Source organism: Cnephaeus nilssonii, assembly GCF_951640355.1.
Source record: "Cnephaeus nilssonii genome assembly, chromosome: 21".
NCBI lineage: Eukaryota > Metazoa > Chordata > Mammalia > Chiroptera > Vespertilionidae > Cnephaeus > Cnephaeus nilssonii.
In genome coordinates, this window is record NC_137092.1 from 8959326 (window position 1) to 8972511 (window position 13186).

A 13186-nucleotide genomic window follows, 5' to 3' on the forward strand; every position below is an offset into this window, starting at 1 on the left:
GACCCCCAGGGGAAGCCCGAAACCGCAGATAGTACCAAACCCTGTATAGACTATGTTTTCCCTACACACACATTCCTTTGCACTTAGAGGAAGCACTTTACAGTTTCTCTTTGACACATCGGAATTGCCAGCATCACTCCTCTTGCCATTTGGCGCCCTTATTGAGTAAAATAAGGGTGACTTGAACACAAGTACTGTGACACTGTGATGGTCAATCTGATAACTGAGAGGGCTACTAAGTGACTGAAGGGCAGGTAGCGTACAGCGTGAAAGGGACCATGTGTTTTTCAGAGTTTTCAGAACCGGGCATAGTTCTGGCAGACGCCACTTAACAGCGAAGCAGGTATCAGCGCTGTGCCTCCCGTGGAGAGGCGAGGGCAGCGCCTTGGCTGTGCACCTCTGGCCCTGGGGAGCTTAAATTTTTGTTGTTGTTGTTAATCCTCCCCCGAGGATATTTTCCCATTGATTTTTAGAGAGAGTGGGAGCGAGGGAGAGAGAGACATCGATGTGAGACATAGCAATTTGGTTGCCTCCTGCACAAACTCAGGGCTGGGGACCGAGCCTGCAACCGAGGTATGTGCCCTTGACGGGAATCAAACCCGGGACCCTTCAGTCCACGGGCCAACACTCTATCGACTGAGCCAAACTGGCTAGGGCCCTGGTGAGCTTAATTAATGCCAGAGCATCTGCATCTTTCCCCAGGGTTGCGGGAGCCCGGGACTCAGCACTGCTCCGCTTATGTTACAAAGAAGAAAGCCAGGGCCCGCAAGGCACAGGGAGAGGGCCTCCTGGAATGACAGTCTCCACCCCGAGGCAGAGACCATCTTCCGCTCCAGGCAGGAGAGGACCCCGCTGGACACGCTTACCTTGTGTCCTAGAAGCTCCTTTGGGCATGTGGGTTGGACCGGTTCCGAACTTTCTTTTCCGCAGCACTGAAACTACAGTCAGAAAAGAGCGTTTAGGACCGGGAGCGGGGCAGCAGCTGCACCGTGGGCACCATTGCTAAGGCCCGGGGTGCGGCAGCCGCACAGCAGCTACAGGCCCAGCCACCGCACCCTGGAAAGAGCCGAGTCACATAATTGTGCAGGCAGAACAAGAGAGCGACTTCTCTAAAGTTGGCCGAGTTTTATGATGGGAAGTGACTCAAGACAACCCAAACAGGGCAAGAAGTTAATTTCAGTGTCTGTGTGAACTGCTGTTTTTTAGGCAGGAGGTGGGCCTTGAGATTTTTTTTCTCTCAGCCTGGGGGTAATTTAACCTGCGGAGGAGCTGAAGTTTTATGAGCTTTGGGAAGGGCTCATTAACTGGGGACAGTCTGGGACGGAGCAGAAGAGTGGCCACAGTAAACTCCAGGGGCTAAAAGATCAGGGCTTGAAGACTGGCCAGCAAACAGGTGTCCTGCCCTGGGGCTGGCCCTTCAAAGACAAAGGGACCTGTGTGCCGGCAGGTCCTTGGGGAGGAGAGGCTGAACAGGATACATGCTTGGCACCTTCCAGGACATCCCCGTGACAGACAAGAACTGGGCTCCCTGAAAACACCCGGCCCAGAGGCATCGCTCCGTCTCTGTGTCACAGTGGTTAGCAGGTCAACAGGACTCTGTAAGCCTCCCCTCATGGCTGCATGCAGCCCCGAGCTGGGCAGGAGGCAGGTCTTCCCAGAAGAAAAGGAACCTGCTGTGTCAGGGGCCCCTTTAGTTTACAAACGAGGGAGCCGAGTATCAGGGAGGCAAGGAACTTACTCAAGGTCACAAAGCTGTCCGGAGGCTGAGCTGCAGCTAAGAATGACCTTTTCTGACTTGAAGGTCACGGTTGTCTCTGTTACACCACAATGCCACCCGTGGAGAGAAGCTGATGTGTATTTGGGCTGCTTTCTGGGCATTCTTATTTGTGCTCTTTTGTCTCTTTGGGGCACATGTCCTGACTTCCTCTCATGAACTCTGTGTTGGGCCTCTTCCTCTACCGGATTCTCTGCATGTGAACTTGGCTCCCATGAGGGCAGAAATACAGTATTGCTGCTGCACTTGGCCTCATTGGATTTACTTTTATTTATTTATTTGTTTATTGAAATTTACCAAAAAGACAGTTTTATTTCTAAGTGTTTTAAAAATTAGGCTTATACAACCTAATTATATAGTAGAACCCACTATATAAAAGCCAAATAAAATTTACAATAACTTGGGAAAACATAAAAAATATAGTTTTTTGCTATTATATTAAAGCTGCTTGCTTAAATATCATGGCAAATAATGAATAAATATGCAAATAATGTATATACTATGATATGAATTCCTGAACATCTCTTTAGATTGGGAAAACAGCACAAGGAAATATTTAGTAAGAAACTCTAAATACAGGAAAATTCTTTATGGATGCTTTCCAACAGTAAACTTACACTATTAGTATATGTATATATTTGTAAATATATATGCACATAGAAATACATGTACACATATGTATATATACACATATATTATAACATGTAATTTATAAAACATATGCAATATCACATGCATCTTATTTTTAATCCAGGTGATCAGAGAGAACCTGGCTCACACACCATCTTTAGAAGATGCGATTTTAAGGAAGAAGTAAAGTTACTTACTGCTGAGTGGAAGGTAATGAGAGTCCCATTTCCCCTTCCCCTGTCTTTAAGGTAATCGTTATAAGCCTCTTCATACATGGTCTGAACATGTCGGATAGCCTGAAAAATGCCAGGAAAACCGAGGGGATGGTGAGTGGGAAGTTTCAAACATTCTCCTTTCATCAAGGAACACCCCCTCTTCCTTGCCCTTCAAAAATATGACCTTTCCATATGTTTATCTGTATTTTTAAAGATAATTCTGCATATAAGGAACAGATGATAGGTTCTGGAGTTTCTAAGCAACTTTTGAAGGTGGAAGGATGGACTATCCAAGAATCATTTTCATAGACTAGAAAGATTTCTTACAGTGGAGGGTCTCGAAGCTGAATGGACATCAGCATCAACTGATGCCAGTCTTCCAGGCCGCCCAGTGATGGTGATGCATGGCCAGGTCAGGACCTATGCTGCTTGGTACCCCAGTGGCTAAAAGTACTCAGATCTTTTCATGACATGGTTTCAAAGGTTTACAACCAGGGTAAACTGTTTCAGCATTCAAATATCACATAAAATGCAGAGAACAATTTTTCTAGTATAAAAGCCTGGGATCTCAAATCCACAGAAATCTCAAAAAATCGTAAGACCAATTCCTTTACCTACTAATATAACCAGCTACCTTAGGAAAATTCCAAACAATTTACTTATTATATACATGTTTACCATTTTTTAAAATCTAAAATAATTTCATAAACACCATAGTGACAGCGTGTGAGTTTATGTGAAATATAGTAAACTTAAGATTCCATTCTTGCTCCTGTCCCTTTTCACTCCTCTCTTAACCACAGTGTGTTTTAATCGCCGAAAAGGCCACTTCCTCTGTGGGTTCTCCCGATGGCCTGTTCTGGACACTTACAGTCTGAGCACAAATCTAAATAGACTGGCTTCACTGGCTCAGAGGTCAGCGTTAGTTTTTGAGGGTGTCCTGGCCCCTGTCCAGGCCAAGCCCCAAGGACAAATGATGGTCACAAGGGATGAGAATGCACGTTCTCCCGAACCCTCTTCCTCATGTCTGCAATCTGACCTCTATTCCATTTCCAACAGGATAATCTTATACTAGCGATCCTTTAAAAAAAATCATCGACTCCTTTATGAATCTAATGAAAGCTATGAACTATCTCCCCAGAAAAATGTGTGCACGCGTGTGCCGCACACTCATATGCTCAGTTCCAAACAATATTTCCAGGTTAAACAGTTCTGCGTAAATGGTATTTGTGGGGATTATTTGGTTTTGTAATATCACTGTGGGTATCACTGTCCTCATTTCCTTTGCCATAACGAGAACACTTTAACCATCATGAAAAAAAAACCAGTAAGTCCGTTTTACTTACTACATCCTTGCCTATGAAAGCAAACACTCCAGTGGTTACTTCAGCAGCAAATATCACCAGCAGGCAGGTGAAAAACTGCAAAGAGAAGACACTAACTTCACTAATTCAGTAACTTTTCAATGTATCTAGCTTCTTTGATTCTAGTTCCACTTGAAAACCATTAGGTAAGGTTATTCCTTTGAATTGATCTAGCAGGAAGCAGTTGCTCCTTAGTGTCCTTGTAGTTCATTCATTCGTTCGTTCATTCATTCATTCATTCATTCATGGAGCAATTGTTTATTGAGCATTTATTCTGTGCCAGGCACTGTCCTTGGTGCTGGGTGTGCCGTGGTGCATCATGGCTCTGCTATCATGGGCCTCACATTAGAAAGGAGAAGATATGATAAATGAGTAAGGCAATAAAAGTTGAGTAAGATAATTTCAGATAGCAATATAGAAATCCCACCACCTGTGTGCAGTGAGCACTTGGTGGACAAAAGAGGTTCTATAAAAACATAAGAGAGGCGGTAGAGAGGGACTGGTGGGGCCCGGCTTTGGGGAAGGTGTGACCTGAGACTGTGCAGTCTGGAAGCTTCTTTGAGGAGGTGGCCGTGGAGGTGGGGGTGCCCTGGACAGATTTCTGTTCCCGCCTATTGGGTCTGCTCTGATCTAACTAAGCTCAGTGATGAACAAGACAGAGAGATGCTCGGCAGGGGAAAGAGAATGGAGGGCAAGGAAGTGACTTAGACATTTTACATCGCAAAACTCAGCGGCTGCAATGAGCAAGGACAAGCGGCCTGATACACCTGCTGTGTCTGACGCCTTGTGGAGAAATAGAAACACTTCTCTTCCTGCCTGACTTCTCCCTTCTCCTTGCTTCTCTTAGGACAGTGGTCGGCAAACTCATTAGTCCACAGAGCCAAATGTCAACAGGACAACGATTGAAATTTCTTTTGAGAGCCCAATTTTTGAAACTTAAACTTCTTCTAATGCCACTTCTTCAAAATAGACTCGCCCAGGCCCTGGTATTTTGTGGAAGAGCCACACTCAAGGGGCCAAAGAGCCGCATGTGGCTCGCGAGCTGCGGTTTGCTGACCACTGTCTTAGGTCACGCTGGTGTTGGCTGCATAGCAGTTAACAGCAATTATTCCATTTTTAAAAAGACACAGGCTGCTTGTTAAAATGAGCCACAAGAGGGGTGTCTGGTGAAGGTATTGCTCTCAATGGCAATGCTTTTCCTGTAGATAACAGCCTTTCCCTGGCTATCGGAACCTGTTAGCTGCCTCACTCGCTATGAAACAGTATTTTTTTTTTTTTAAGAACAATCATAATTGCCCCTTTTAATTACCAGACACTTTTCCTCCCCAAACATCTATACACTAATGACCTCATTTCCCCCCTCCCCCAGACTTTCCATTTGAGTCCAGGACAAAGATAATATTGTTCTTATGCAAGCGATGGAGGAACGAGACTCAGGGAGAGGGGTGGCTGCCAAGGTCTCAGCGGGTCAGGGAAAGAGCTGGCTTGGAGACCAGACGTGGGGCCCCCTTCAGATCAGTTCCCTCCCCGCTCCCCTCCGGCGCCCACTTACAGATCCGAGCACACACTGTGACTCCCGCATGGCTCCGCAGCACCCGAAGAAGCCCACGGCCATCATCAGGGCCCCAGCTCCCACCAGCACGTAGAGCCCTGTGGGAAGAGGGGGGCGCTGATTCCAGCCCGTGCTCCCTGCACGGCCCTGCCGCCACTGCTCCAGTGGCCGCAGGGAGGACACTGCTGTTAATGATGCCATGGCTGACCCTTGCGGAAAGCTTGCCGAGTCCTCACTCACCTGATTTAAGCGGCACAAGGATCTTGAGAGGTGGGGTGCCTATTGTCCCCCAGGAGCAAAGAAAGCCGAGCTTGCCGAGGTGAGGGGACCTGCTCGACAAGGAGTGGGAGCTGGGTCTGTCCCATCTCCACCGCCCCTGCTCTCAAGCATCCCACAGGCCTCCTGTATGCCAGCCACCTCATCTTTCAGATTCCCATCAGCCCTGGAGAGTGGGTGTTGCTACCATTGGTGTGAAATTGATGACATCGAGTCAGAAGCAGTCAGGAGTCAGTACCAGAGCGGGGACCCCACCCACACCACCCTAGGAGCCCCTTGCTGCTCATGGGACTCGGGAATTAGTGGCTGTCTCCATCTCCTGAGAGGCCATGAGGACACGGTGTCTGGGAGGGAAAGGGGGCTGAGACCTGCCCAGGCACAGATGGGGAAGCAGGGAGAGGATGGGACACAAGAGGGGGCTTTGGTTAAGGAGAGGAGGGAGGACACAGCGATAAGGCAATAGGTTTTGTGTGAATTTTAAACTTTGGAGGGCAACACCATACACACTGGCCCTATGGGAGGTTGTATTACAAGAACAGCCACTGAGGAGGTGAGAAGGTAAGATACAGCAAATAATGCTGCTATTAATACTGTATAACATTAGCTACCTTTATGAAGGGCCATTTTCTCCAGCACTGTTCTGTGCACCTAGCACAGATTTATTCATTTAATCTTCACGAAGCAGATACCATTATTATCTCCATTTTTTTTTTTTAGACAGAGGAACTGGGCTCCAAAAGGTTAAGCAATTTGCCTGAGATCATCGAGCTGGGATAAAAATATCCATCTCGTGGCCCTTTTCCTACCCTGCTCTGCAGCATAACAGCAGCCTTAATTCAGCGGGAATTCCACTGACTACCGGAGTCGGGCCGCAGGAACGGTTGTTCTCACAGGGAAAGAAAAGGGCAGAGATGTTCTTGTCCTGAGAGAAACGAAGCCAAGTCTTTTCTTATTTCCTCCTCTGATCCCGAGATAAGTGAGAACACAATACAAGGCCTGGCACTTGACTCGCTTAGAAAAATGCCGATCGCCGCTCTGTTATTTTTTTGCATTTTATTCATATGAGTCACCTGGAAACCACTCCCATTCACAGCAAGGGTGGGGAGCTGGGTGCCACACCCATGGGGAAACCCTGAGCCTGGCCTGCAGGGTCCCTCCGGGGCCCTCTGGGTGCTGACAGCGGTTTGTGGGCACTGACTGTCTGTCCCCGACACGGAGGGAGCAGCAGCTGGGCTGCTCTGCTTCCCGCCAGGCACGGACTGTTCGCGGACCCTTTTCCCGGAAAAGGTGGGAAGCCTGGCCCTGCAGTCCTAGGAGCTTTGCCACTTCCTCCTTCCCTCCAAAGGAGTGACTGCACGGGGAATGGATGTGCTCATGAGAGAAATGATTCCACATCTAAATACTAGTAATACTATTGTTGGTCCCACTGCCTAAGCACCTTATTGTTTTTAAACATTTAAGTCTCAAAGCTCTTTCGTTTCTATCATTTCATTGACTCCTCACAACACCCCCCTAGGTAGGGCAAGTGTTACATTTCTCTTTTACTCATGGGGGTCAGGGGAGCAAGAGGGCTCCAGGCAGGACACCCAGGCCTGGAGGAGGTCCCCACCCCACCCAAACAGGCTTCAGGGCAGCCGCCACACCGCCTAGTCAGTTTCCTCCCAGAATGTCTCCTGGGCGGACCACCTCATTGTATCCGTTTCCTGCTTACAAGCGCTCATTGCCTCCCCACTGCAGGACACCGTCCACAGGTTCTGCTGGGGGCCACAGCCGAGGCCCCCTCCCCGCATCCTTATCCATCTTGCACTCCAGCCACATGGGAATTCGCTGGGCTCTAACCCCACCTGCTCTTTTCCATTTTCTGCATTTGCAGGTTCTCACATGTGTCTTTCTCTGTAGATGTTAAGTCCACAGACAAACCTTATTCATCTGACCTAGAATATGCCTAGCACACGGCAGAAATCTCCGTCAGTGTTGTTGGGTGTGAAGATTAAGAGAGAGCAAACCAGATCTGAAGTCCTGTACTGGCTGCCTGCCATCGCTCATCGTGACTTAAGAGACACACAGCTGGAAATCATCTCAGCAGATGTCCAAGGAGCCACACAGGGCTGGGCTCTCCCAAGGTCAAGTAGCTGAGGACATGGCTGCGTACCCTGAGAAAAGGCCCCAGTGCAGGAGGCGGAGCCCCAGGGCCTGAGGAGGACAGAGCTGCCCCCACTGGAAACAAGCTCGCTCGGTCCCCTGGGCAGAGTCCTTGCCCTTCTGAAATCATGAGCTCCCTGAGAAAATGTGCTTATTTGTACAATATCCCATTCTTAGGCTGTCAGAGTCCCAGAACTCACAGCAGAACACCCTGATGCGGCCCCAGCGGCTCCAGTCCCTGAGGCCTCTCCTGAGCAAACCTCTGTGTGGACTGGGCCCATGACTCAGCCCAGCGCCAATGAGCCCTGCTTGCGGGAACTGAAGGGAAGAGCAGAAGAAAACTCAACAGGTGGCAAGGCCGCTCGGGCCTGCTGAATGCAGCTCCAGATCTAGTTGTTAATACTCAGCACGCCCCTGTGGCTTCCCGGGCTACCTTATCCTCCTCTGATCTGGCTCCAAAAATAGCTGTTGAATGAATACATTAATTGTCACATGTTAATTCCAAGATGGTTTCTGCAGAGCCCCCTCCCTCCCACAGCAGCCTGTGTGACAAGTGTCTGACCTATTTCCCAATTCCCCAGCCTCCCCGAGGCCTATTTCCCTGGACTTGGAAGGAAGAGAAACCACTTTGAAATGGCATTTTCAGCACAGCTGGGCCTCCAGATGCCGTGATCCCCAGGTGACATGCTGCCAGAAATGCCCTGACCACACCCTCACTTGTTTCTTAGGTTTCAGGGTCTTCTCTTCAGCTAACACGGAGAGGAGACACAGCGCCCTCCTCAGAGCCCTGTCTGCGTCCGTCCACTGACTTTACAATGGCCCCCCCCTTTAGGGACTGGATGGTGCGTGGCACGGTCATCAATTACAGTGGCCTTGTGGCAGCAGATGGTTTTCATACCCGGCTAATGACTATTTTTCATCTAAAAATATTTTCCTATGCCTCTGCAACTCTCCCTCCCTCTCTCCCCGCTTGCCCTGGACACACATAATTATAGGTGTGTCTGGAATATTGGGACTCAGTTCATGGGGAAGGTGAGGTCTTGGGTTCTCTCTAAGGAACAGCAGCCATCAGTTATTGAGCACTGTTCTAACGTGTCAGTCACACAGTCATTCAACCCACTTCCCAGAGCCTGGGCCTGGGCAGTGCAGTCAACAGGAACCTGCCGCCTGAGAAGACAAGCAGTGACATCAGCCGCTCTCCCGTTCTGACTACCTGGCGTCTAACCCCTCCTTCATCCTTCATCTCGAGTTCTCTTATGCGTCCGCAGGCTGGCTCTCTCCTCAGCCTGCCCTCATTCCGGTAATAACCACAGCAAATATTTATTCAGGGCTTATGACACGTCAGGTATTAAATCTGTTAAATCATCTACTCACACGGCCCTATGAAGTATTTACATTGCACAGCTGAGGAATCTGAGACTCAGAGAAGGTACGTGAGTGCACAGCTAGCGAGGGGCAAACCTGGCCCGAGCCAGGGCTCAGCTCCAAAGTGCACGCCCGAACTCCTGTCAATAGGAACTCAGAACGGGGACTCTCTGGCTCTAAATCCGTTAATTTTGCAATTTGTAAGTGCAGGAGGGTTCTTTTTCTTCTTTCTCGAGAAAAGTACTGGGGGTGGGGGGCTGCTGTAGATTACTTGTGGGTTTTCCTGAAAAAGTACAGAGCTGGGAGCCAGCGATCCAGGGCTGCCGACCGGCTTTCGGAAAAGCCTCTTGTTCCTCAGCTTTGTTACCTGCAATGTGGCCGCAGGGACCCACTCTCTCTTGTAAAGATGCTTTGGAGAAAGTGTCTCAACCACGTCAGCTACAGCCCATCTCTGTTATGTGGCTTCCACGACTCTTGGGTACAACTGAGAACCCAGAAGTGAAAAAAACCGACCAGAGTGAGTCAGAGTGTTTAAAAGGCAAGCCAGCCCCTCAGCAGGCAGCCTGGAACGCTGTCCGTACCCAGCCAGCCGCAATCCCAGCCAGGCTCCACGGCGGAATTCGACAGGGAGGGCAGCCCCAGCCGCCGGGATCCTGGAGAGCCCCCGGCTGCTGTTGGTGTGGGCAACCCCTCCGTGCAGCCCACCTGCGAGCGTCCTCCACTCAGACAGGACTTCATGTGCTCGAGCACACAGTCTGGTCGCAGGGCCTGCTCCCCAGGAGAATCCTGGGCCCTGAGGGGTCTGTCCCTCCGAGAGGCAGCCCCAGACACGGACTAACAGCAAGCCACAGGGGCAGGAGTGGGATCTGGAAGGCAGAGGGGCTCCTCCCGAGTTCACGGAAAGACGAAATGGAGAGGGTCTAGGAAACACCAGGTCACTCCAGCCGTTCCTGCCGCCAACTCCACTTTTGCCAGATCCTTTCTCCACGTTGGCACCGGTGGACCCAGGCACTGGGATTGGCTGCCAGGCCTGGGCCTGGACTCACAGGTCCTTGAGAAGAGGCAGCAGGCGGCAGGCAGTCTACTCACTCCCTGTCCTCATTCCCTCACCACCCTGCTGCGCTCCCCTCAGGCTGGGTCCTGGCAGCCACGTCTTGTCCAGATCTTTATCCCAAGAAAGGAGCTTCTCTCCGTCACCAGGGAGGAAGGACCAAGGATCCCAGGAAGAAAAGCACCCCCCAAAGATGGAAGGATTTCCCCTACAATGAGTGGCAGTCCCCCGCCCGGAAGCAGGGAGCTAGACCACGTGTCCTCCCGAGGTCTCTCTAGTCTAGAGGGACTGGAGGCTGTGAGGCCCTGTTTCTTTAAGAGCCACTTGGCTGTGCCAAGCCTGTCCCAAACACTCTTCAGCAAAGGGGTGATAAGAGCTTAGTGGGCTGGCTGTTCTGGAACCCGTTCTGAAAAGAAAACACACAGATCAGTACCCTGTGACATGAGGTGGTTTTCCAAAAACCGGGCCTGCTTCTTTTAAAAGTCCTGTCACCTCACACTCTTTGCAAGTCCATAAATGGTGTCCTGGCATGTTTTCCTTCCCCTCTTATTGCTGGAGAGCAGGGATCTTTCCTATTGGAAATTATTTATTGAGGGAAGACATCATGATTTCTATGAACATGTATGTTGCTCAGTGGATTTACATTATAAGGAGTATTTGAAGGGGGGAAAGGTCCCTGGTTTCACAGGAACGAGGGCAGGCCTGGGTGTCAGCAGACCGGGCTGTGGGCTGCGCCCCCATGAAGAGCTGGAGAACCATGGCTACTGCCAGCCCCTGCTGCCTCCCCGTCTGGCCCTTCGTTTGCTTGTTCAGCTGGTGCTAGGATTCCGTGATAACCCAGCTCCCTGAGCCCCGAGCACTGACCACAGGTGTCTTCACCACCACCAGCCGCTCAGGGGCTGGCTTGCAGAGGGGAGGTGCGGCCGACGAGGGAGAACCGGGGGTGGGCAAACCCACATCCTGCCCCAGGCCACCAAGAATAAGCAAGAGGGATTCCGGCCCTGCAGTGTGGACAGCTGTTTCCCACCCAGAATTCACTTCCTCATCTTCTCCATCCGAGAAACCAACCTTCTTGACTCTGAGGTCGGATGCCTCAGCTCCCAGGCAGGTGAGAAGCCCGGGCTTCCCCCAACAGCCCATCCCGACCAGCTGACCACCACGTCTGGCTTGGGAAGGGGCTCAGGGCCCAAGACTGCCAAGGAGAGGGGGGCTCAGGACTTTGGTTGGCCTTCTGCTGCCAGAGTCACTCGGGAGATGCAGCCACTTTGTTGCCTGTGGGAGGAAACCTGCACAGGCAGAGCCGAAGGAAAGCAGAGCTAAGAGCTGGCTACAGACTGGATTCAGTTACATCACTTGTGGCCCCGAGATCAGTGCTAACCCCGGACTTCTGTTATGTGAGTCAAGAAATTTCTGCTTTGCTCAAGACGGTTTGAGTCGTTTCTGGGATTTGCAATGAAAAGGAGTCCTTAAAGATATGTCCGTAAGGATATGCCGTGTCTTGCATCTCGAACAGTCGCATTGCTTTAGGTTAGAAAACACGATGAGAATGTTTGCGTAGAGCTCCTTGACCTTCCTACTCAGCACAGGGCTCTCCTGAATGGATACACACCCCATTCCGATTTAGCCACGGGAGTGGTTATTACACACCGCTGTGGAGGTGAGCTCACTTTCATCTGTGGAAGTCTGCTCAGCTGCTTTGATTTATCACATCATGAGAAAGGTTTTCTTGGGTTGGCCCCACACCTACGCCTGTGGTATTGCGACCAGCTCTTTGTTTCTGGAGCAAAGAGAGCGAGGCTGCTCCCTGGACTGACATAGATGCTCCCCTCCCCCCCATTCACACACCCACCCTCTCTGACTAAGCAGGACCCCTTAGTTCTGTAATCCAGGTTCCCATCTAAAAATCATGACTGTTTCTCCTGGCCTTATCTCTATTACTGGTATCATTTGTTGTTTTGATTCCTTCTGTCCCTGAATTTAATGATGCTTGACAATATCCTATGTAATAAAAGGCTAATATGCAAATCGACCAAACGGCGGAAAGACCCGTCACTATGATGCTCACTGACCACCACGGGGCAGACGCTCAACACAGGAGCTGCCGCCCTGGTGGTCAGTGCACTCCCACAGGGGGAGTGCCGCTCAGCCAGAAGCCAGGCTCATGGCTGGTGAGTGCAGCAGCGGTGGCGGGAGCCTCTCCCACCTCCGCAGCAGCGCTAAGGACCCCTCAGGTCCTGGACTGCGAGAGGGCACAGGCCGGGCTGAGGCCCCCTCCCCGACCCAGGGCATGAATGTCGTGCACCGGGCCTCTAGTTTAATAATGCTTAGTAATGTTTGATAATGTTTCTTGTTTTCTGTTCCTTTCTTCACAATTCCTACTGCAACCATCATGGGTTATGCCCTTATGTCTGACTGTATCAACAATCTAGCATGTTCTTTTTTCTTTCCTTTTATTGAGTTTATTGGGGTGACACTGGTTAATAAACTTTATAGGTTTCAGGTGTACAATTCTATAACACATCATCTGTATATTGTATTGTGTGTTCACCACCTCAAGTCTCCTTCCATCACCATTTTATACCTCCTTACACTATCTCTACTCAATCTAGCTTATTCTTTTCTGTCCTGTGACTCTCCTCATTCCATTGCTGCCCAAAGAATTTCTTTAAAATTGCAGTGAGATCAGACCTCCCCCGAGCCCTAAATTAGTCTTCTACTCCCTACCAGATTAACTAACCCGAACACTCACAGCCCTCTATACTTGCCCTCCGTCCCTCCCCAACATCTGTAATCTTACCTCCCACCACATCCCAGCCC

General features: G+C 50.2%; 1 protein-coding gene across 1 annotated transcript in view; it reads right to left on the reverse strand.

Moving 5' to 3' along the window:
- TSPAN2 (tetraspanin 2) overlaps positions 1-13186 on the reverse strand; it is a 33246-nt gene that overhangs the window by 2820 nt on the left and 17240 nt on the right. Inside the window, exons 3-6 of the mRNA XM_079760443.1 lie at positions 5536-5633; positions 3966-4040; positions 2602-2700; positions 867-938 (exon numbers count right to left, since the gene is read on the reverse strand). Coding sequence (XP_079616569.1) covers positions 867-938; positions 2602-2700; positions 3966-4040; positions 5536-5633 — 344 coding nt within the window. The remainder of the gene's footprint in view (positions 1-866; positions 939-2601; positions 2701-3965; positions 4041-5535; positions 5634-13186) is intronic.